This window comes from Vulpes lagopus, chromosome 19 (genome assembly GCF_018345385.1).
Source record: "Vulpes lagopus strain Blue_001 chromosome 19, ASM1834538v1, whole genome shotgun sequence".
Classification (NCBI taxonomy): domain Eukaryota; kingdom Metazoa; phylum Chordata; class Mammalia; order Carnivora; family Canidae; genus Vulpes; species Vulpes lagopus.
In genome coordinates, this window is record NC_054842.1 from 39046573 (window position 1) to 39068115 (window position 21543).

At 34.7% G+C, this 21543-nt stretch overlaps 1 protein-coding gene across 2 annotated transcripts in view; it reads left to right on the forward strand.

The window, feature by feature from the left end:
* The window catches only part of PLS1 (plastin 1), a 104185-nt gene that overhangs the window by 77804 nt on the left and 4838 nt on the right, over nt 1-21543 (forward strand). For both annotated transcript variants that reach the window (XM_041734577.1, XM_041734578.1), the window contains exons 9-14: nt 628-723; nt 3673-3865; nt 8428-8506; nt 13830-13944; nt 18233-18366; nt 18790-18913. In XM_041734577.1, coding sequence (XP_041590511.1) covers nt 628-723; nt 3673-3865; nt 8428-8506; nt 13830-13944; nt 18233-18366; nt 18790-18913 — 741 coding nt within the window. The remainder of the gene's footprint in view (nt 1-627; nt 724-3672; nt 3866-8427; nt 8507-13829; nt 13945-18232; nt 18367-18789; nt 18914-21543) is intronic.

Genomic DNA, 21543 nt, shown 5'->3' on the forward strand with positions numbered 1-21543 from the left:
AATGCAGCTTGGTTAAGTGGCTCTGCTTCAGATGGTTTTGTTTGGGATTACTAACTCATTTGCATTCAGCTGTCCATTGGGCTTGTCTAGAGGGTGCAGAAGGCCACCACTCACGTGTCTAGTGCCTCACTGCATCTCCATGAGGCCTTTCCATATGGCTAGCCTGTGCTTCCTCATTGTATGACAGTCTCAGATATTTGGACTTCCTCCATGGAGGCTACCTTCAAGAGTGAGGATAAGGAAGCTCCTAAGGCTTGGGCTTCGAAGCCCTAGTACATCACTTTCACTGCGTTCTGCTGCATTCTCTTGTTCAGAGCAAGATTACAAGGCTAGTCTGAGTTAAAGGGGAGGGCTTCTAGAAGATACTTGACCCTAATCTTAACCAATGCTTGGGAGCATAAACAAATGAAAAGGTGAGGAAGGGGTATTCCAAGTGGTGAGAACAATGTCTCTAGAAGCTGTGAGGTATCATCATGCATTCAGGAGCCTGGAAGTAGAAAGTAAAGTTACTAAATTATTCATTAAGATGAGGACGATTTCTTCAGTTAGAGGTTTGAGTACTATTTTCCTAAATCAAATGATGATTTTATTCATTTTAAGAATTCTATTTCATTTCTTTCCTTGAAGGATTCAAGAGCATATTTCCATCTGCTTAATCAGATTGCACCTAAAGGTGACCAGGGTGATGAACCTGCCATTACCATCGACCTTTCAGGATTTAATGTAAGTACTGTTTTCAATTAAAAAATTTTTCATTTAAGTAAAATTTACATAACCATGTTTAAGTGTACAGTTCATTGGCATTAAGTACATTTGCATTGTATGCAACCATCACTACTATCCATCTCCAGAACTTTTCACCATCCCATAGTGAAATCTGTACCTATTAAACAATAACACCCTATTCCCTTCTCCCCCAAGTCACCGGTAACCACTGTTGTACTTTCTATCTCTATGAATTTGACTAGTGAGTAAGGTCCAATTTAGAGTGTAGTTCTCTACAGGCAGCATTGCCTAATGGAGTCCTTAGCTCTTCATTAAACCTTGGCCCTGGGCAGCCCGGGTGGCTCAGCGGTTTAGCGCCACCTTCAGCCCAGGGCCTGATCCTGGAGACCCAGAATCGAGTCCCACGTGGGGCTCCCTGCGTGGAGCCTGCTTCTCCTTCTGCCTGTGTCTCTGCCTCTCTCTCTCTCTGTGTCTCTCATGAATAAATAAATAAAATCTTAAAAAAAAAAAAAGTAAACCTTGGCCCGTTGTTCTTCAGAAGTTTTTTTCATGCCCTAGGCTTCAAATCTCCATGCTAAGCCATCTGGCTGTCATAACTGAAGAGAGGGAATTACAGAATTCTGATCTGGAATGTGTGTGGAATCAACCCTACATCCACTTTTTCCTGGTGCAATATAACTGGAACTCAAGAGGGTGCTTTTGTGACTGTCATTGTATGCTAGGAAAGGGAGCAACAAACCATTATTAGGTTTGCTAAGCAACTGATTATTAGTTATTCCAGCTTACATTCAGAAATATACAAAATAAAAGATGGCAATTCCTAGTGTTTATTTATAGTGTAGGAAGTACTGACAGAGATCCTGACCTATCTAACCCAGGAACCCCAGTTTTTAGCATAAGTTGTAAATACTAGGGATAGTTCTATTTAAGCATTAAAATCTGATCAGACTATAGTTAAGTACTTAAAGTGCAACATCCATAATAGTTTTATTTTTTATCCATAATAGTTTTAAAGGTAAACTGAGTCACTACAAATTAATTTTATATCATTACAATTAAACATTTGAGAAAGTATTGAAGAACTGCAAAGTTTGCAAATTAGTTTGAATCAAAAAATTAGGAACTTAAAAAAAACAGAAAATTTCAAACATAATGAAAAAATGAACAAACTCAGTATAATGAACTACCCTGTGCTCATTCTCCAGGCTCAATAACTATCAACTCATAGACAATCTTTATTCATTTATCACCTTCCTTTCTATCCCCTGTTATTTTGAAGCAAATCTTAGACATCAATATCATTTCATCAATAAGTATTTCAATGTCTATTTCCTTTTTTTTTTTTTTTTCAAAGATTCCATTTATTTATTCTTGAGACGCAGGGGCGGGGGGCAGAGACACAGGCAAAGGGAGAGGCAGGCTCCATGCAGGAAGCCCAACGCGGGACTCGATCCCAGGTCTCCAGGATCAGGCCCTGGGCCGAAGACGGCGCTAAACTGCTGAGCCACCCGGGCTGCCCCCAATGTGTATTTCTTAAAGAAACTTTAAAAATATAACCATAAGGGATCCCTGGGTGGCGCAGCGGTTTGGCGCCTGCCTTTGGCCCAGGGCGCGATCCTGGAGACCTGGGATCGAATCCCACATCAGGCTCCCGGTGCATGGAGCCTGCTTTTCCCTCCGCCTGTGTCTCTGCCTCTCTCTCTCTGTGACTATCATAAATAAATAAAAATTAAAAAATTAAAAAAAAAAACTTAAAAAAAATATAACCATAATACCTTATCATACCTAAAAATACAAAAAAAAAAACCTCAGTAATCTGTAATATCATCAAAATATTTAGTCAATATTGACATTTCCAATTGCTTCTTAAATGTCAGATTTTCTTTTTGTAGTTTATCTGAATTAAGATCTGAATAAGGTCCATATGTTATATATAATTTGTTCATGTCTATGTTAGGAACTTTTTATTGTTTAGTAGCATTGAACCTATTGCTTTCTCTGGCTTCATTTACATTTTTACTTTTTTTGTAACTGGTGCACAAAATGAGATAAGTCCTGATTCTTGGTCACAATATACTCTCATCATGAGTCCATGCACATCCCTCTTTTTATTTAGTTTTATTTGTATTTGTTTGCTCTAAAATTGTAACAAGTCCATATGAGCTGTCAATCCAACAAGAAAGCTAAGACTTTGACACTAATTTACATTTAGCTCTCTCCTTCCCTGTTCTTTTTGCCTCACGTTAATGTGACAGTCACCATCTTCAATCCTATGTTCGTTGTTCTTTTGCTCCTCTTTTTATATAGTTTTCTTTCAACGAGATATATCCCTTACGAAATTAAAGTTTTGACTTTACTTTCTAATTTCACATAAAGCTTATTGTACTTAAATTCCTGGTACTTATTTTGAACATATATCACTAAGAATCATTCACATTGTTGTATGTCACTGTGTAAATATAACAGTTTATTCGTCTTCTTTCCTTTTTGCAAGTATTTGGTTTCTTTCCAGGATTTTGCACTTGTAAAAAGTGCTGTTCTTCTGATTTTAATATTTTTTAATTTGTATCCCAACTTGTTTTTCATTGAGAAAAGAGTCTACTGGAAATATTCATAATAGAATGGGTGAGACAACTAAGCCTCTTAGCCAGAAGGTATTCTAATATATGGCCTTGACCAAATTATCTATAATTTGACCAGTAGGAACTAATAAGAAATTTGAGAGTTTTGTTGAGTATTTCAGCAGTGAGAGTGAAATATTCTTCTGATCTCCAGCAAGAAAAGTCAGAGAAGTTGATTTGGAATTTCTGCATGTTCTGACCTTATTTTGATCTATCATTTAATATATTTCCAGAAGAGTGATTGGCATAATTTTTTATTGATATACATGTTTAAAAGCAATCAAAAGTTTAATCTTGACCATTTTTATTTTATTTTGTTGTTTAGGAGAAAAATGACCTGAAGCGTGCTGGATTCATGCTTCAAGAAGCAGATAAACTGGGCTGCAGACAGTTTGTTACTCCTGCAGATGTGGTTTCAGGCAATCCTAAACTTAATTTAGCTTTTGTAGCTAATCTCTTTAACACATACCCATGCCTACACAAGCCTGATAATGACATCGATATTAATTTATTGGAAGGTATGTTCTTTCTGCCTTTAATTGCTTCACTGTATGTATCTTCTTGTGGTATTGACCTTCTTCACTGTCAGTGGTAGGGGATTGTGGTGGGAGATGCAGTTGACTGTGTGTAGGCATGTGCATCCATTAAAAAGTTTGTATTAAGGAAAGTGGTTGTTGATTTGGTTAAAAGAGAATGCTGGGGTAAATCTTACTTGTCTGTCATTTCTCCATCAGAATTTAGTGAAAACTATCATACATTTAAAATAGTCTCTTAAATGACCACATAACATAACTCCACCACCAATATGGACAATGAATTACCTATTGGAAAAAATAATCATTTTGTAGCTTTTTCTTCTCCTTTGAAAGCTACAGTTTGACTCCAGTATTGTTCTCTTTCTAATGTTTTTAATGCACATGAAAAAAAATTTTAATATTCATTACTTGTCTTGTTGTGTGTGGGCTATTGTTATCTGTCTCGTAATTTATAATACTTTCCTATTTTGCTTCGTGAAATGCAGATTTGACCCCTCCTAATGTAGGTACTGTATTTAGTACTTTTCTATACTCTATAAATATATTCATTCTGAACGTTCTTTTTATTAGTACCATTTATTCCTTCTATCTGGGTTGATTTATTTTTTGCATTGTTCATGCTGTGTTCTTTCTGTCTTAATATGCCTAAAGAATGACAAGGAAGAAACACAAATGAAACTTACTTAGAATAGCACAGCAAGGCTTGATTATGTAAACTCTGCACCAAATTTGCCTTCTAAAATAATGGGATATTGTAGCTGTAATCAGTTTTGACAATTGGACTTAATGATGTAAAGCCCTTATCCCTCTCCTATGAATAAGCAAACTTATATCACTCATAATCTTTGGAAGGATCTATTTAGGTTCAATAACATAGGTTATTTTGTATTCCTTAGCTATGTTACATTTCTTGAATGTCATTGAAGCTTATGATATATGAATTGTCATAACAACAAAAACATTCTTGCTATCTATTTCTTTTTCCTTATCTTTGTCTCTTAGCCTTCTCTTCTTTTCTGTTCTCACACTTTCACACACATACCTATCCCACGTTAGTATCAAAACTAAAGGGAAGAACAATGGCAGCAGTCAGAGGTAGGGGCCCATCCTAAAATATTCTCAGTAGTTGCCCTGGTTTGGAGAAGGCAGTCTTCAAATAGGGATCCTTCTTGGCAGGCAAGAGAATGTCCATTCTCTCACCATCACCTGCCTTTACTCCCTTTCTTCCCTGGGAGGGGGATAGAATGAGAAATCCGTTTCATGATCTTTTCTTTGACTGCCACAACCAGAGTTCCAGTGTCCTTGACAGTTTGATAATTGCATCTTCTTGATTAATGAAAGAAGTTTCAGATTTAACAAATATGTTCTTTAAAGAATATGATTAATTCAATTCACTCTTCCTGAGGCCCAGTAAAATAAAGACTATATTCTCTACATAGATTTTGAGAGGGAAGACAGATAAAAGTGCAGATTTTTCAGCAGAGAAATTGGGGATGAGGGATTAGAACTTTTAAAAAAATTAAAAAGGAAGACTAAGTTTTTATCAGTCTGGAAAATTTCAAAATCCTTCTGTATCTTACAATAGAAGGCATTGTTTAGAGTGGCATATTAAAAATGATCTGCTTTTTATAGTCACTGGATTCTTGCTAGATATCTTTTCCAACTTGCTCGCTCTCTTATTTGTCATGTTTGAATTATTTTGCTAGTGTTCAGCATGCTTTTGGAATTTTTCAGTGTGAATAGGATTGCTAAATATTTCCATTAGTATTCTATTTATATAAGAAGATATTATGGGAAATATTTATCAATCATCTTTATTTAGAACATATGTATATCCTGATACATCTGCCAAAAATGTATTTCACTTTGACTGTCATTGGAATTTTTCCTCTGTAAATCTGTTTTTATAGATCCTTATGAAATTCAAAGCTTAACTGTATTATATCCTATATTCATGTCCTCACTGGCAAAGAATTTTATCTGTATGGAATTAGAGAAAATTAAAAGCCCAACTAAATATAAAACCTTCAGATTAAATTGAGCCAAATATATGGGCTATGTGTAGAGAGGCCATCTCAGAATTCATTTGTGGTGATAGAAAATACATACACTTTGTTCAAATTATGGGTCCACTATTTAGTATCTGAGTGACTTCTCTGAGCTTTGGTTTTCTCATCTATAAAACAAGATTAATAATACTAATTTTGAAGAGTTACAGAGCAAGTTAAAATGACCTTTCATGAATGAAAGAGTTTAGCATACAGTATGTGCTCAGTAATAGGTTGGAAAAAGGAAAACATCACTTAGCACATTTAGTGAGTGTTAAATATATGTTAGTTCCTTCTCTTTCCTCTTAGTAGTTTACTTATAGTATATTCGTTATTTTTTTCTGAAACTTTTGTCATTTGCAGTTATCAGTTTGGCCCTGAAAATGAAATGTTCTATAGTTTTTTCTGTCTTTTATATCGGCAATGAACGTTTTACTTCTAAGATTGCTTCAGTTGTCTCGAATACAGACAGCACTTACAATCTGGAATACATATGTTTTTCTAGTGCTTTACCATGGCTCTGGCACAAATGCATACTGCTTCTGGCTTTGAGCATTTATTTACCAAGACAACTTGAAATGGTATTAGATAAATAAATGCTTACTTACATAATCTATTTTACTTTCCAGGCATCAAAAATTAAAATAATAATATAATCATTTGGAACATGGGAAGAAATATGAACCCCTGAAGCTTATAACAGTTTCAGAACTCAGTAAAATACTAGTGTCTTTTAAAATATTATTTGTTGTATCTTCAGATACAGCAGATTTTGGATCTTAATTCAATTAAAAATTAGGCTATTGTTACACTATCAATGTTTGTAATTTTAAAACACAACTTGGATTTTCCCAGAAGGAAATAATGTAAAATTTTTCTAATTACTAGAGAAAAATCTATTGCATATTGTAATACAGAAATAACTAAAAGGTAAATCCAGGTCACATGCATCAAACTGTTGATGATAGTACACTTTATTTATGTCACTTTGGGGAAAGTTCAGACATTTCATTTGCACTTGTTTAATAACTCCTACAAACAGGCAAGCATGATTTCTAGGAATATTTAGTTTATTTCTTTTTAAAAGGGTTTTCAAATAGGTTATCATAAAGTGATAGTGGCAGGTAGGACAGACTGGTCAGTTACCTTTTATGCAGACCAGAGGGAATAAAATTTAAGAAATTATATTGGCTATATAATATGATAGAGCAAGAATTAAAGTAGATTCTGGGAATGCCTTAGGTATTAGCATAGAAAATCAAATGAAAATACAGCTGACAGATTATTTCCTGAGCATCTGCACAAAAAACCTGAATCCTTTAGATTTTACAAGGCTTGGTTTCTCTTTTGGCTGTCCATGATTATACTATCTATGGCATTTAGTCTGAAGATGATTGCAGATATGGCTCTATAGGAATGGGTCCCTGGAGCTCAGATGGTTATAGATTTAGATGCCTAATTATCCTGGGAATCCCACAAGAGTCAAAGTTAGGGAGTGATCTGAATTTGCCTATAGTTTAGAAGTGATGAGAAGTGTAAATGTTTCAGTTTTTCAGGCGTCTGATGATGAGATGTAGGTTAGGCCATTCCACTGTCCCCTATCTTTGCTGAAAACAAATACTACTACATAGTCGCTTAGGACTATTTCTAATCTAAGGGATGACTGGAAGGCAGAAATGGCAAGGAGAGTTCACCTGGCTCTTAGCCCACATTTTCTTTATAGGTGGTATAAGTACTGCTTATAGGGAATGCTCAGGAAGGTTAAGTAATCATGGGTTAAATAACAGTGCCTGCAGGAGTTTCTTACTGAGGTGATCTTTTGAGGTCTAGGGACTTAATAGGATAAGATGTCTTTCTCTTAGCATCCTGTGTATGTGTCGTGTTCCCTTATATGTTTTCAATAGTGACAATCTAAAATAAACTCAGGAAACCTGTAAAATAGTTATATCCCTTCACTGCTTATTTTTATATTACCTGTAATCCTCTCTCCCCTTCATTGCTGTTTGGCTTAATTAAAATGTAGGTTTGTGTGCCCAGAAATTTTCCTGTAAAACCAAAACCTGTACAGATTTAGAAACACTGCATTGGGAAGAGCACAGCTTTTCTTTTGGTTTACTGTGCTAATGTTACCTGACTGCTAAAAGATTTTGTTTCATTAATTTTTAGCCAGCCCCTTTTGCATGTAATCATAACTACAGACATGACCATATAAGTTTCTCTGTTATTTTTTGGACAGAGAAACCCAGAACTCAGTGGTTCACTGGCATCAAAGAAAGGACTCTAGATAGAAAAATTTAGAGCAAATGGAGGCCTTCTAGGCAGAGAAGGGAAAAGAGACTTTGGCAATAAGACTGACTTCTCCCCCTGAAAGATTATAGTATCGCAGAAACCACAGCAAAGTATGTATGGCTGGTTTGTACCTGCCAGGATGGTTTAAAATATATTTCTTGATGCCTTTTGTCCTGAATCATCAGTATGAACTTGTGTCCACTCTAGGAGAGAGCAAGGAAGAAAGGACATTTCGGAACTGGATGAATTCCTTGGGGGTCAACCCATACATCAATCATCTGTACAGGTAAATGTCTTAATTGTGTTTTAGGTTTATGACCAGAGTCTAACTTTTCTAGTTTCAAACCATAGGTATGTTTATATTAGTACATTTTCTAAAAATCACAAAAATTTAAACCAACATTTACAATTTCAGAATGCTGGAGATTGGCAATACAATGGATTTTTAAAGAATAGTATTATTTAAAAAGATCAGAATATAATAGTATTAGTTATAATTTTTGATGATATAAATAACCAATTTGGTAAAGATAATCTATCCTATTCTTTTATAATTGATCAGAAAAATAATAAATTATTTCAACGATAACAGATTAGAAGAATAGTAATATTTTATAAACTGTTCTTATCATTATATATTTTAAATGAAAATTCACACTTTATTTTGCCCAGATCTCTCAATTATCTCATAATTTGTTGCAATTTTTTTCTAACTTGTATAAATAATTTGCTTTCCGTCAGTACTTGTAATTTATCTTATTCTTTCTTGTTTAAAAATGACAACACATTATCAATATTGGTAGGACTAAGAAAGTATTTTACTGAATAATTTTCTGTGCTGTCTGGTAGTACTAACAATGTGTCATTTTAGGTTTGGGTAAAAGGAAACCTTCCTTTTCTATTATATTATCTACCAACCTGCCTTTAAAAATGGAAAAGAACTCAGCTTTAGCTAATTGTATATTAATAATTTACAAATAACTAAGTTATTATTTAATTATGAATTTAAGTCTATTGCTACAAAAGACCAAGTCATTGGCTAGTTGAGGATTTATGATACAGTAATTTCTGCTTCTTGGTGTATATTCAAATTATGGTTTAAAATCAAAATCAGTACCACCTTAGGTAACTTGTTTTGATGTGATAGACTAATATTTGATGAACTTTAAAAGTCTATAAATTCCTTGGGGCACCTAGGTGGCTCAGTCGGTTAAGCGGCCAACTCTTGGTTTTGGCTCAAGTCATAATCTCACATACGCGGGATTGAACCCCGCCTAGAACTCTGCGTTTAGTGTGCAGAGTCTGCTTGGGACTCTCTCTCCCTCCGTCATTGTGTGTGCTGTCTCTCAAATAAATAAATATTTAAAATAAATAAATACTTAAAATAAGTAATGGGATGCACTAAACTGTTTAAAAAAAACCAAAAGTGTATAAATTCCAGCTAGATGACAGAGATATGTATCATTTAGACTGGAACTCTCATTATAGTAGCAGGGCAGTAAAGGAATCAAATACTTGGTGTGAGGAGGGGATAAGAATTTTATAGAATAATGTGAAGGAATGTCTATAATATATACTTGATAGAAAAGACCAATAGGTTAGGGGCACCTGGGTGGTACAGTTGGTTAAGCACCTGACTCTTGGTTTCAGTTCAGGTTGTGATCTCAGGGTCATGAGATTGAGCCCTTGTGTGGAGCTCCACATTTAGCAGGGAGTCTACTTAAGATTCTCTCTCCCCCTGCACCCTCATCCCTGTGCCTGCTCCCTCTCTCTATATATATAAAATAAATATTTTTAACAAAAAGAAGAATAGGTCTAGTATGATTCCATTTTTTTAATTTAAAATTGAGAATACAAAGCATTGCCAATTTTTTTTAAAACTGGTCATTACTTTCAGTGTTATGTTATTGTTTATTCTGGTCTCTGTTTTATTTCTGACTTTTCTTTGTTATTTCCTTCCTCTACTAAATTTCAGATAAATTTCTTCTTTTTCTAGTTCCTTGTGGTGTAATGGTTAAAGTTGTCTACTTGACCTTTTTTTCTTAATACAAGCATTTATAGCACAAAAAATGTTGGGATTAAACTGCTTCCTTGGGTACCTGGGTGGCTCAGTTGGCTAAGTGTCTTTTGTCAGCTCAGGTCATGATCCCAGAGCCCTGGAATGGAGTCCCACATTGGGCTCCCTGCTCAGCAGGGACTCTGCTTCTCCCTCTACCTCTTCCTGCTGCTCATGCTCTCTCTCTCTCTCTCTCAAATAAATAAAATCTTTTAAAAATAAAAAAAAATACCCTGCTTTCTTATCTTGCAAGAAAAAAAATGGAGTGTACACATTTGTATATAATATTTTTAAAAACCCAGAGGGATGAATACCAAAGTGTATGCACCCTGGGTAGTAGGATGGAGAGTAATGAGAAGACTTACTTTTTTTTTTTTTAATTAATTTTTATTGGTGTTCAATTTACCAACATACAGAAAAACACCCAGTGCTCATCCCGTCAAGTGTCCACCTCAGTGCCCGTCACCCATTCCCCTCCAACACCCGCCCTCCTCCCCCCTTCCACCACCCCTAGTTCGTTTCCCCGAGTTAGGAGTCTTTATGTTCTGTCTCCCTTCCTGATATTTCCCAACATTTCTTTTCCCTTCCTTTATAGTCCCTTTCACTATTATTCATATTCCCCAAATGAATGAGAACATACACTGTTTGTCCTTCTCCGATTGACTTATTTCACTCAGCATAATACCCTCCAGTTCCATCCACGTTGAAGCAAATGGTGGGTATTTGTCGTTTCTAATTGCTGAGTAATATTCCATTGTATACATAAACCACATCTTCTTTATCCATTCATCTTTCGATGGACACCGAGGCTCCTTCCACAGTTTGGCTATTGTGGCCATTGCTGATAGAAACATCGGGGTGCAGGTGTCCCGACGTTTCATTGCATCTGAATCTTTGGGGTAAATCCCCAACAGTGCAATTGCTGGGTCGTAGGGCAGGTCTATTTTTAACTCTTTGAGGAACCTCCACACAGTTTTCCAGAGTGGCTGCACCAGTTCACATTCCCACCAACAGTGTAAGAGGGTTCCCCTTTCTCCGCATCCTCTCCAACATTTGTTGTTTCCTGCCTTGTTAATTTTCCCCATTCTCACTGGTGTGAGGTGGTATCTCATTGTGGTTTTGATTTGTATTTCCCTGATGGCAAGTGATGCAGAGCATTTTCTCATGTGCATGTTGGCCATTGAGAAGACTTACTTTTAATCTTAGTGACTTAATATGTGTCTGTGCTTTTCTTACATTGAGCATGTAAATTTCAAAGTAAATTTCTTTTTAAATTACAAAGTAGACTTAAAAGTAGGGGATTAAGATTTGTTGAGACTCATGGTAACTTTTTCATAAATGTCACAATCACTAGAGTTCCCTATAGTTGAGAGTGGAGAAGAGAATTGACCACATTTTTTTAAAGATTATATGTAGTTACATGGACCCTGAAATGATAGCACAGGACTTCTAGATATATGTAATTTTATTTTGGAAAAGGGAATTCAGAATATCCTCAACATAACCCTCAAGGGGACTATCATATATAGAAAAGCAATAGCCAGAGGTCTAGCTGGCACCAGAACCATGTGTCCATGAATTTGTGTCTGGATCATATTCTAAGTTACTTATTTTTTTAAAAAGATTTTGTTTATTTGAGAGAGGAAGAGAGAGTGCACGCACACACACAAGTTGAGGGGGGAGGGAAAGGGTGAGGGAGAAGCAGACTCCCGACTGAGCTAGAAGCCCAATGCGGGGCTGGATCCCAGGACTGTGGAATAATGACCTGAGCCGAAGGCAGATACTTAACCAGCTGAGCCACCCAGTTACCCCAACCCTAAGTTATTTTAACTCCTCTCCTGCAGTACACCAAATCTAAAGCAAACCAAAGTAATAGCATAATTTAGATTGATTTTAAATGAAAATTCTTTCCCCTACACAAGTTATTTAATATATTTGAAGAACTATTAGTCCTGGACTTTTTCTATGACAAATTGGTTCAGGACTGCATCTTGAATTCTCTGGAAATCATTTCAACTTTCTGGGCTTCAGTTTCCCTATTTGCAAAACATGAATAATAATACTTTACTAAATAGAAATAAGAATGAGTCATTTAAAGTAAAAAAGACAAATTCAGAACCAATACCAATGGTTTAGTAATATTTTTATACAAAATTTTCCATGTGCTTTTATAGATAACCCAGTCAGTTCTTAATTGCCTTCAAAACAGACTTTATCTTTCCATCACTCAGCACAGGGCCCAGTTCCCTTCATTGCCGTAAGGTGTATGCTCAGAGTTGCAAAGTAAATTTCACCTGAATCTTAGTAAAACAACTTAGTGAACAAGCTGTTGAGGGAGAAAAGCCACATAATACATCATAGAGCTAGCAGTTTTAAAAATCAGTTGCTGTTGCTTTATGTCCTTAGCATACAAAATTGAGAACAGACTCAACGGATATACTTTGAGCATCTCAGAAGAATGTGTTTTTCTGAATCCAAAGTAATACTATTCTTACTTCAATAACGCCTACTTGCTCATAAATTCCTTCCGTTTAACTCTCATTATTTAACATGAACAGCTGCCTACTTTGTGGCTATTGTGATTTTTGTAGGATTTTTAAAAAGTTTAAGAAAATCCTAATACATACATAATACATGAATTTATTCTCACTGTAGAAGTTTCAGGAAGTATGTACATTCATAGAATAAATTAAAACATGATAATACTTCCCCTACATCTCCCTTACTTCTTTTTTCCCTGCCTAGAGATATTGCTATTAACAGTCCATAGCATATATAGGTATTTAAATACTCTCAAATTTGAAAATAAATTTTATACATAGTTAACTGTATGCACTGTTCTGCCATTTGCTTTTTTAAACATAGTATGTTTGTAAAGCTTTTCATGTAAGTACATAGAGATCTACCTTATTTCTTATGGTGGACCAGGAGTCTCTGGTATGGATGGTTTATTCAACAGCCCCCTAGTACCAGGCATTTAAGTTGCTTCCACATTTATGAATAGTGTGGCAATGAATGTCTTTGTACATATAACTTTGTAAACAAAAAAAAAATTTTGGACAGATTCCTAGATTAGAAGTTCTGGGTCAACCAGTGAATTCTACTCCTGAAAGCAATATTACACTGTATGTTACCTAACTAGAATTTATTTTTTTTTAAACCTAACTAGAATTTAAATAAAAATTTGAAAAAGAAAAAGAAAAAAGTCCTGGGTTAAATGATGTCATTTTTTTCAGATTTATCAATTTCAGAGAATGAGTGAGTGTGAGTTGGGGGTGGGGATGGGGGAGCGGCAGAGGGAGAGAATTTCAAGCAGATTCCCCGCTGAGTGTTCTGAGTACAGAGCTGGACATGGGGCTCAGTCTCATGACCTATGGGATCATGACCTGCACCTAAATCATGAATTGGTCACTTAACCGAGCCACCTAGGTGCCCTTGTCCTGTCATTTTTTAAGCATTAAATGACCCTGTAGTATTTTTGAAGACCTAAGCCTATCTTCATTGTGCTTAATAAAATTTCCTCCTCCTTCACCATCTTTTCCTCTTGTTTTAGTGACCTTGCAGATGCTTTAGTGATCTTTCAGCTCTATGAAATGATCCGTGTGCCAGTCAAGTGGAGCCGTGTCAACAAACCTCCTTATCCTGCTCTTGGAGGGAACATGAAGAAGGTGGATGAGATAACCACTAAGGATATGTTATTGTTCTAATATAAAACAGAGGATTTGGAGTTTCATAAAGCTTAGTAATGTGTGGTCTGTCCCCATGATTCTGATTTAAACCAAAATGTGTTACACTTCATAGCCCTTTTATAAATGGGCTTTAATAAATGTTTGGAAAGATGAAGACAGTTCACCCAGTCAGATACTTTATATTAACTGTTTTTGTCTTTAACAGGTTTTAGTCCTTAATGTTCTTTGAGGTGCATCATAAATTCATCCCTGTTTTATAATCATCAGAACTTGCCAAATCTTTACTGGTTATGTGTTAATATCTTTTGACAGATATTTATTGATTACCTACTACTTGTACAGTGCAATGCAGGATATAAAATAGCACAAGACACGGAGTCGGTCCTCAAGAAGCCTAAAAACATTAGATATATGTACAAACAGCTATAATATAGTACAGTGTACACAGAAATGATTATGAGTTCTAAGGAAGAAAAGGCAACAGCCTGCACTTATCTTGAGAGGCTTCATGCAGGAGGTAGTATTTGAGTGAGAATTTGAGAAAGAACACTGGAGGGGGGTGCTAAGGATCAGGAAAAGGAATAGTGATGGGAAAATATAAAACGCATTTCTGGGAATGTTGCCTATAGCAGAAGATTCCCAGAGGTAAGAAGTGAGTATGAACATTAAAAATTTCAGCTGGAGCCAGATATTGAGAATCTTGACTGTCAGATTAAAAAGCTTGTGTTTTAAACTAGAAGTAATGGAAAGCCATTAAACGTTTTTGAGCAGGGCAGTGACTTGATTACAGTTGGTGGGAGAATATCTGGCAGATGAATGATGATGATTCCATAACTGGAAGCCTGCACTTCCCACTTTCTTTAATCCATTTTATCCATTCCTCACTCTTCCCCTCTGCAAACACCAGTTCTCTGTATTTATGGGTCTGTTTCTGCTTCTTTTTGCTTGTTTGTTTTTTTTAAGATTCCACATATATGTGAAATCATATGGTATTTGTCCTCACTGTCCGACTTATTTCACTTAGCATTAATATTCTCTAGGTCCATCCATGTTGTCACAAATAACAAGATCTCATTCTTTGTTATGGCCAAGTAATATTCCATTGTGTATACATATTTATCCATTTGTCTATCAGTGGACACTGGGTTGCTTCCATATCTTGGGTATTGTAAATAGTGTTGCAGTAAACACCAGAGTGCATGGATCTTTTTGAATTGGTGCTTCCGCTTTTTTTTTTTTTTTTTTGTAAATACCAGTACTGGAATTACTGGATTGTACGGTATTTTTATTTTTAATATTTTGAAGAACCTCCATACTATGTTCACAGTGGCTGTACCAATATACAGTCCCACCAACAGTACACAAGCATTCCTTTTTCTCAACATCTTTACCAACACTTGTCTTTTTCTATTTTTTGGACTAGTTTCAGAAGAATAGGTATTAACTCTTCTTTAAATGTTTGGTAGAATTCACCTGTCAGTTATTTCTCTTTCATTTCTGATTTTATTTATTTGAGTCCTCTCTCTTTTCTTCTTGATGAGTCTGGATAAAGGTTCATCAATTTTGTTTATCTTTTCAAAGACCAACTCTTGGTTTCCTTAATCTTTTCTATAGTTTTTTTTAAAGCCTCATATTTCATTTATTTCTGCTTTTCTCTTTATTATTTTCCTTTCTTCTACTAACTATGGGCTTTGTTCTTTTTCTAGTTCCTTTAGGAGTAAGCAGATGCAAAATCTAACAGCAAAACAAAAATTAAACCACTCATTTTATTTGGAATTTTAATATGAGATGTTACAAGTGAATCATATGTAAAATGTTTCAACAAATACCAGCTGTTTATAGGATGAAACATAAGGCCTCAAGATATTAAAGATATTATTTTTTAATTTTTTTTCTGGGATATTAAAGGTTTAAATTCAAGATTTTAAAAAAATGAAGCAGTACTTTCATGACAGTATCACAGAGGCTTATTTTATAGGCTTTGGGCATTCATAAGCAGACATCATTTTGCTTCCTTTGTAAAGTTCATAAAATTGCACCACTTAAATAGTCTTTCTTCATTATTTCTTCAGTATTTCTTTTCACTTGAAACCTGTATCCTTTTATGTAGTTTTTCTCTATTTTACAAATGATCTAAGCTTCACTTTTCCCCACAGCATTTGAAGTGTTTGATCTTCATTTCTCCCGTTAACTCTATGAAACTGCACTCTCCAATTTTTTTCTTGCTTTGTGTTTATTCCTAACTTTCACAAGTTTTTGTTTTTTTAGCCTGACAACTCTAGGAATTTCCAAGGCTCAGTTCTTGGCCCACTGCTCTTAACTTTCTATATTTACTTCCTCAGAGAGCAGATCCATTTTTAGAGTGTTAAGTAGTACCATAAACACAGCTTATCTCTAGCGCTGAATTTCTTATTCTTTCTCTAGTTTGGTACCTCTCCAGATCTTAGAAGTTTTGCCAAATTTGGAATCAACTGTTGCTCAAAAAATAGAACACATCATTTTCCTTATGTTAGCATCCATTTCCAGGTACCCTTTCATTGCTGGTCATATCAACATCTTAGACCTCTAGTAACCCTGAGCACCCTCCTCACCATCATTCCCCTTAGGAATTTTGGTCTAACTATAAAACAGATGGTCTTTTATTGAAACACATTTTACACATAAGTGATTATTCATTATTGCTAGAAAATTCTCCCATTGAAACAGGTGTCAGTGGAAAATATGCTGGTTTTTCTCTCTCCTGTTCACACTGTTACATAATCAGAACGTTGGTGCTATTTTCTATAAATTAGGTATCTATTTATAATATAAAATTTCTATAGTATATATTTTTTCTATAGTATATATTTTTATTAGACTAAATCTAATGTATGACTACTAGGAAAAAAGAAAGGATTTTAAAATATTATCTCCTTGTATTTTAAAAAAAATGTATACATAGCAAAGATTTTATGAAACTTAGTAAGAGAACCAGGCAGATGCTACCACAGGATCAAAGGATCTTCATGCATTTTTATTTGTAACAAACAGGTCTTTGGGAATTTGGATTTTCTTTTTTAGAGAAAATACCCATTTGTGCAAATTCTGTTATTGTGTGGTTCCTTTCTCACTTTTCCAAGAAATACTTTCTTAGAAAAAAAAAATGTATCTGTGTATCTCAGGTTGAATTGTTTTGTAATGAGGTCTTAACTAACTTGGGAAAGAAAATCAGAAGAAACCAGTTACACTATTTTTCTTAACTAAATGTTTATTTTATCCCAAAAAGTATTCAGGAAGCACAGTTTACTACTAGGGGTATTTACAAGATTATGAGAGCTTACAATTTCACTGGAGAAAAAGACTCTAATATCTAAGAATTTACACACACACACACACACACACACACACACACAAATAACCCTGAGATAGGAAGACTGGAGATAATAAACATCTATAGAGGACAAGTAGACAAAAAGAATTTACTAAAGAAAGGAATGAACTGTACTTATATCACTGGAAAAAAAATAGGTAGGTAGGTAAATAATTTACTTTCATTCATCAGATTCTTACTGTAGGCAGGGCATTGTGATGGGTTCTGGGCTGGGGATGGAGAAGAGTATCTAGAGACTTATACATGATATAGTTTTTGCCCTTTACAAGGATCCTGTCCCATGGTTGACAAAAGAAAGTACATAAATTGCTAAGTAGAAGATGGTGCATAAGCATTACAAAATAAGCATTATTGGAAGTTCAATAAGGGGTATATTGTATCAGGTGGTATAGTTAAGGTTAAACCTTTATTGAAGAAAGTGGGCTAAAGCTAAATTTTGAAAGATGAATAATATCTGGATGAAGAAAAGGGAGATGAAGTTTCTGATTCTTAATGAAACAATTTCTTTATTCCTTAGTTTTAAATTTAGACAAAACAGTATTTAACTCTATTTGTAGAATGCAGGAAACCCAGGTTTTTAGTCACAGATTTGCCTCTGATAAGCTATGTAATCTTGGACAGTCAAGACTTTTAGGGTTAGATTTTAAAACTTCCTAGCCAGTTCTTTATTTACGTTAACCCTTCAGTGCTTTCATACCTACGCTATAAAATAGGAATAATAATAAAATGGGAATAAACATTTCCTTAATTTCAATGTTATTGTGAAATGATATTCTTCATATAAATTGAAGGTAGTATCATAGTTATTTTCAGATGACTGAACAAAGCTGGCATATTCAAGAGATATATTTTTAAAAACATGTTTTTAAACCAAAGCTTTTACTTAATTATTTATAGATTGAAAACTGTAACTATGCAGTGGAACTTGGGAAGACTGAGGCTAAATTCTCCTTGGTTGGCATTGCTGGGCAGGACCTAAATGAAGGGAATTCAACACTTACTCTGGCACTGGTATGGCAGCTGATGAGAAGGTAAAGGCTGATATATTTATAGCAATACTGTTTCCTTCAGGAAGTTATATGAACTAAAATTTTGGCTATTTTTGAGAATAACAAACAAGAATTACACAGTGTAAAATATATTTTTAAATGATTTACCGTTGATAATACATTTTGTGTAAAAGTGGGTTAAATATCTGGAAATGATCACTTTTATTAATGCCTCTTAAAAACTACTATGTAAGGGATTTTTTTTAAAAAATACTGTATATTTTTGTTTCTGATTATGAGCTTTGCAACTTTGGAATGTGACTAAATGCAAATACCAGACAAAGGTAGAAATATTTACTAGAACCAAAATACTTAAATATTTATCTAATATTGATATAAATGATGTGATCAAATTTCATCCCTTTCTCCCCTTTCACTCTCAAATATACATTTTTTCTGTTACAGGTACACATTGAATGTATTATCAGATCTTGGAGAGGGTGAAAAAGTAAATGATGAAATTATTATTAAATGGGTCAATGAGACTCTTAAAAGTGCACAAAAACCCACTTCTATATCCAGTTTCAAGGTAATCAAAAGCTGTTTAAAATTTTGTTTTTGTAAGAAATTAAGTTTAGGAAGGAATTTTTATTGAAAATTACATTGGCTTAGGTCTAGAGTTACATTAACATTATATCTCAGAGACACAATTTATAAACTTAGGCTTATTAGCTATTGGGCATCTGTAAAGCAAAAATATGGTTTGAATTCTTATACTTTGGTTGTCCTATTGAGTATAGATTCAGGTTAATATTTATCAGACTCTGGTCATCTAATCTTAAAAAAGAAATAGAATAGAACCATAAAACCCAATTGTCAAATAAAAAAGAAAGATTAAAAAAAAAAAAACACATTGTTTATATAGGACCTATAATGTTTTGTGCTCCCTAGCAGCAGTCTCAGAATTGTATTGACATCATTTCCAAGGCATAACAGAGACAGCCAAACCGATTCAAGTGGGAATTGAGAAAACTGGTAGGAAAAAAAATCTTGTCATCTGGCTTCATAATGGCACTTAACACTCACTTCCGAGCATTTGTGGATGATTCATAAAGCATTCAAAGTGTAATCTGCACATATATACCCACTAATTTTCATGCATTTCCATTGTGTGTCGCTTTTGCATGCAACGTGATGTTAGCTACAAATAAGCATGTCTGCTTGTACACATTAATTCAGTGAGCCTTGTGTTTGTGATTTTACTATGATATGTGAAAAATCAGCAATTTGGTGGGGTTTTTTTTAGTGAATAAGAATGCAGATGAAACCCTAAGCTTTCCTAAGAGTTATCTATCCATCTTTTAGTCTTTTCTTTGCCTTTGTACTATATGTTTAACAACATTTTAGAGCAGGGGAAATGTCAGAAATTGATAAATTCAGTCTTCACTAAATACTGAGCCCCATTTAACAGGACAGCTGGAATATGGCAGAGGTGTTGCCTGAGTCCTAGCTCAAGTGTGCTTCTTTTTTGCCATCTTGGAAGGAACTAATCACTTTGAGTTTTTGTTGTTGCTTATTTCAAAAAAATGAACTTAGAATTTTCAGTCCATTATTTGTTTTTATATATTTTAGACATAAAACACAACTTAAAAATGTAAAACAGGGAAGGGGACATATGAAATTCTGTAATTGATAATTACTCATTAGAAAATTTATGCATTTGTACATTAGTTGATGAAAAATAATAAGCATGTATATATTTAAGTCAAATACAATGAGAAAATATTCAGAAACAAATATTTATTGAGCTCTTACTATTAAGTAACATTTATAGATAAGGAAAAAGATACAGAATATAAGAAATTAATTTGGCCCTCATGGCGTTTGCTATTTATTAGGAAGACAAAACTTTCATAACTGGAATTTTCATAACAAGCTAGAAGAGGGTCCGTCTTGAATAAAGGCAAATCGGAGAGGTTTAGGAGAAATAGTTTGGCTAGAGAGGATAGTTCCTAAGGGTATAGTGCTAGATAGAGTCTGGGTCAAGATTGTGGAGAAATCTGGCTTTAATAAAAGTTTATTAATATTGGGAGTAATGTAAGAAAAGTGACAATTTTAGTAATTTTTTAAAGATCTGCTTATTTATTTGAGAGAAAGAGAAAAGTGGGGGTGGGAGGAATAGAGAGGGAGAGAAGCCGACTCCCCACCAAGTGCGCAGAGTGGCCAGTCCCACAACCCCCAGATCACAACTTGAGCTGAAATCAAGAGTCCAGTGTTTAACTGACTGAGCCACCCAGGCACCCCTAGGAATACTCTTCTGAACATGGTGAGCAGGATGGATAGTAGGAAGAAGGGTGTAAATTCAAGGACAGTGCCTAAGAAGCTGAGGCAGAACTCAAGGTGTGAAATGATGAGAATCTGAATGGAGTTGGGGGTGGGCACAGGAAATGTTAAGAATGGATAGTTAGTTATTTGCTATTGAAAAAGAACAAGTAGGATTTGGCCTCTTGATTTAGGGAAGCACAGGAGAAAGAGGAGTTAAAACTTGATGGTTTAGGCCTAGGTAACTGAAAAACAGATAACACTAACAAATGGGAATCTCAGGAGGTACAGCTGCTTTCTGGAAAAGGTGATGAATCTGTTTTAACCCTGCTGGATTTGAAGTAATGTTCAGGAAATGAGCTAGATGACAGGAAATGTTAAAACTGGTAATACAGACTTGGTCATCAGTTAAATAGAAGAGATAGTTGAAAATAGGAGTCCACAAACCCTCTAAGGGAGAAAATGCACAGAGAAAAAGCAGACTTGATAGTTTTACTTAGATCCCCGGTAGCAGGAACATAATGCAAATGTGCTTGGCATTTATTTAGTAGGAGCTTGGTAACAGAGTCTTTAAAGAGGCTATAGTTAAGAAATGTGGCAGCAAATGCTAAAATAAAGTTGGGGTGGGGAGGCTTTTTCCCCCAACTGTAGAAGGCATTATATTTGAAGCCTATTATAAGTGTTACTGGTAAGAATCTACTAATCATAATCAAGGCAGTATTATACTGAGACATTTTAGAAAAGACAAATTTGCCCTTTTTAGTTACAAACTAATTTTCCCTCATCAAGGTAAGGAAATGTATGAACACTGAATGAAATATGAAATTGTTGAATCACACTATATTGTATACCCGAAACTAAGAGAACATTGTGTGTTAACACGGGATTAAAATAAAA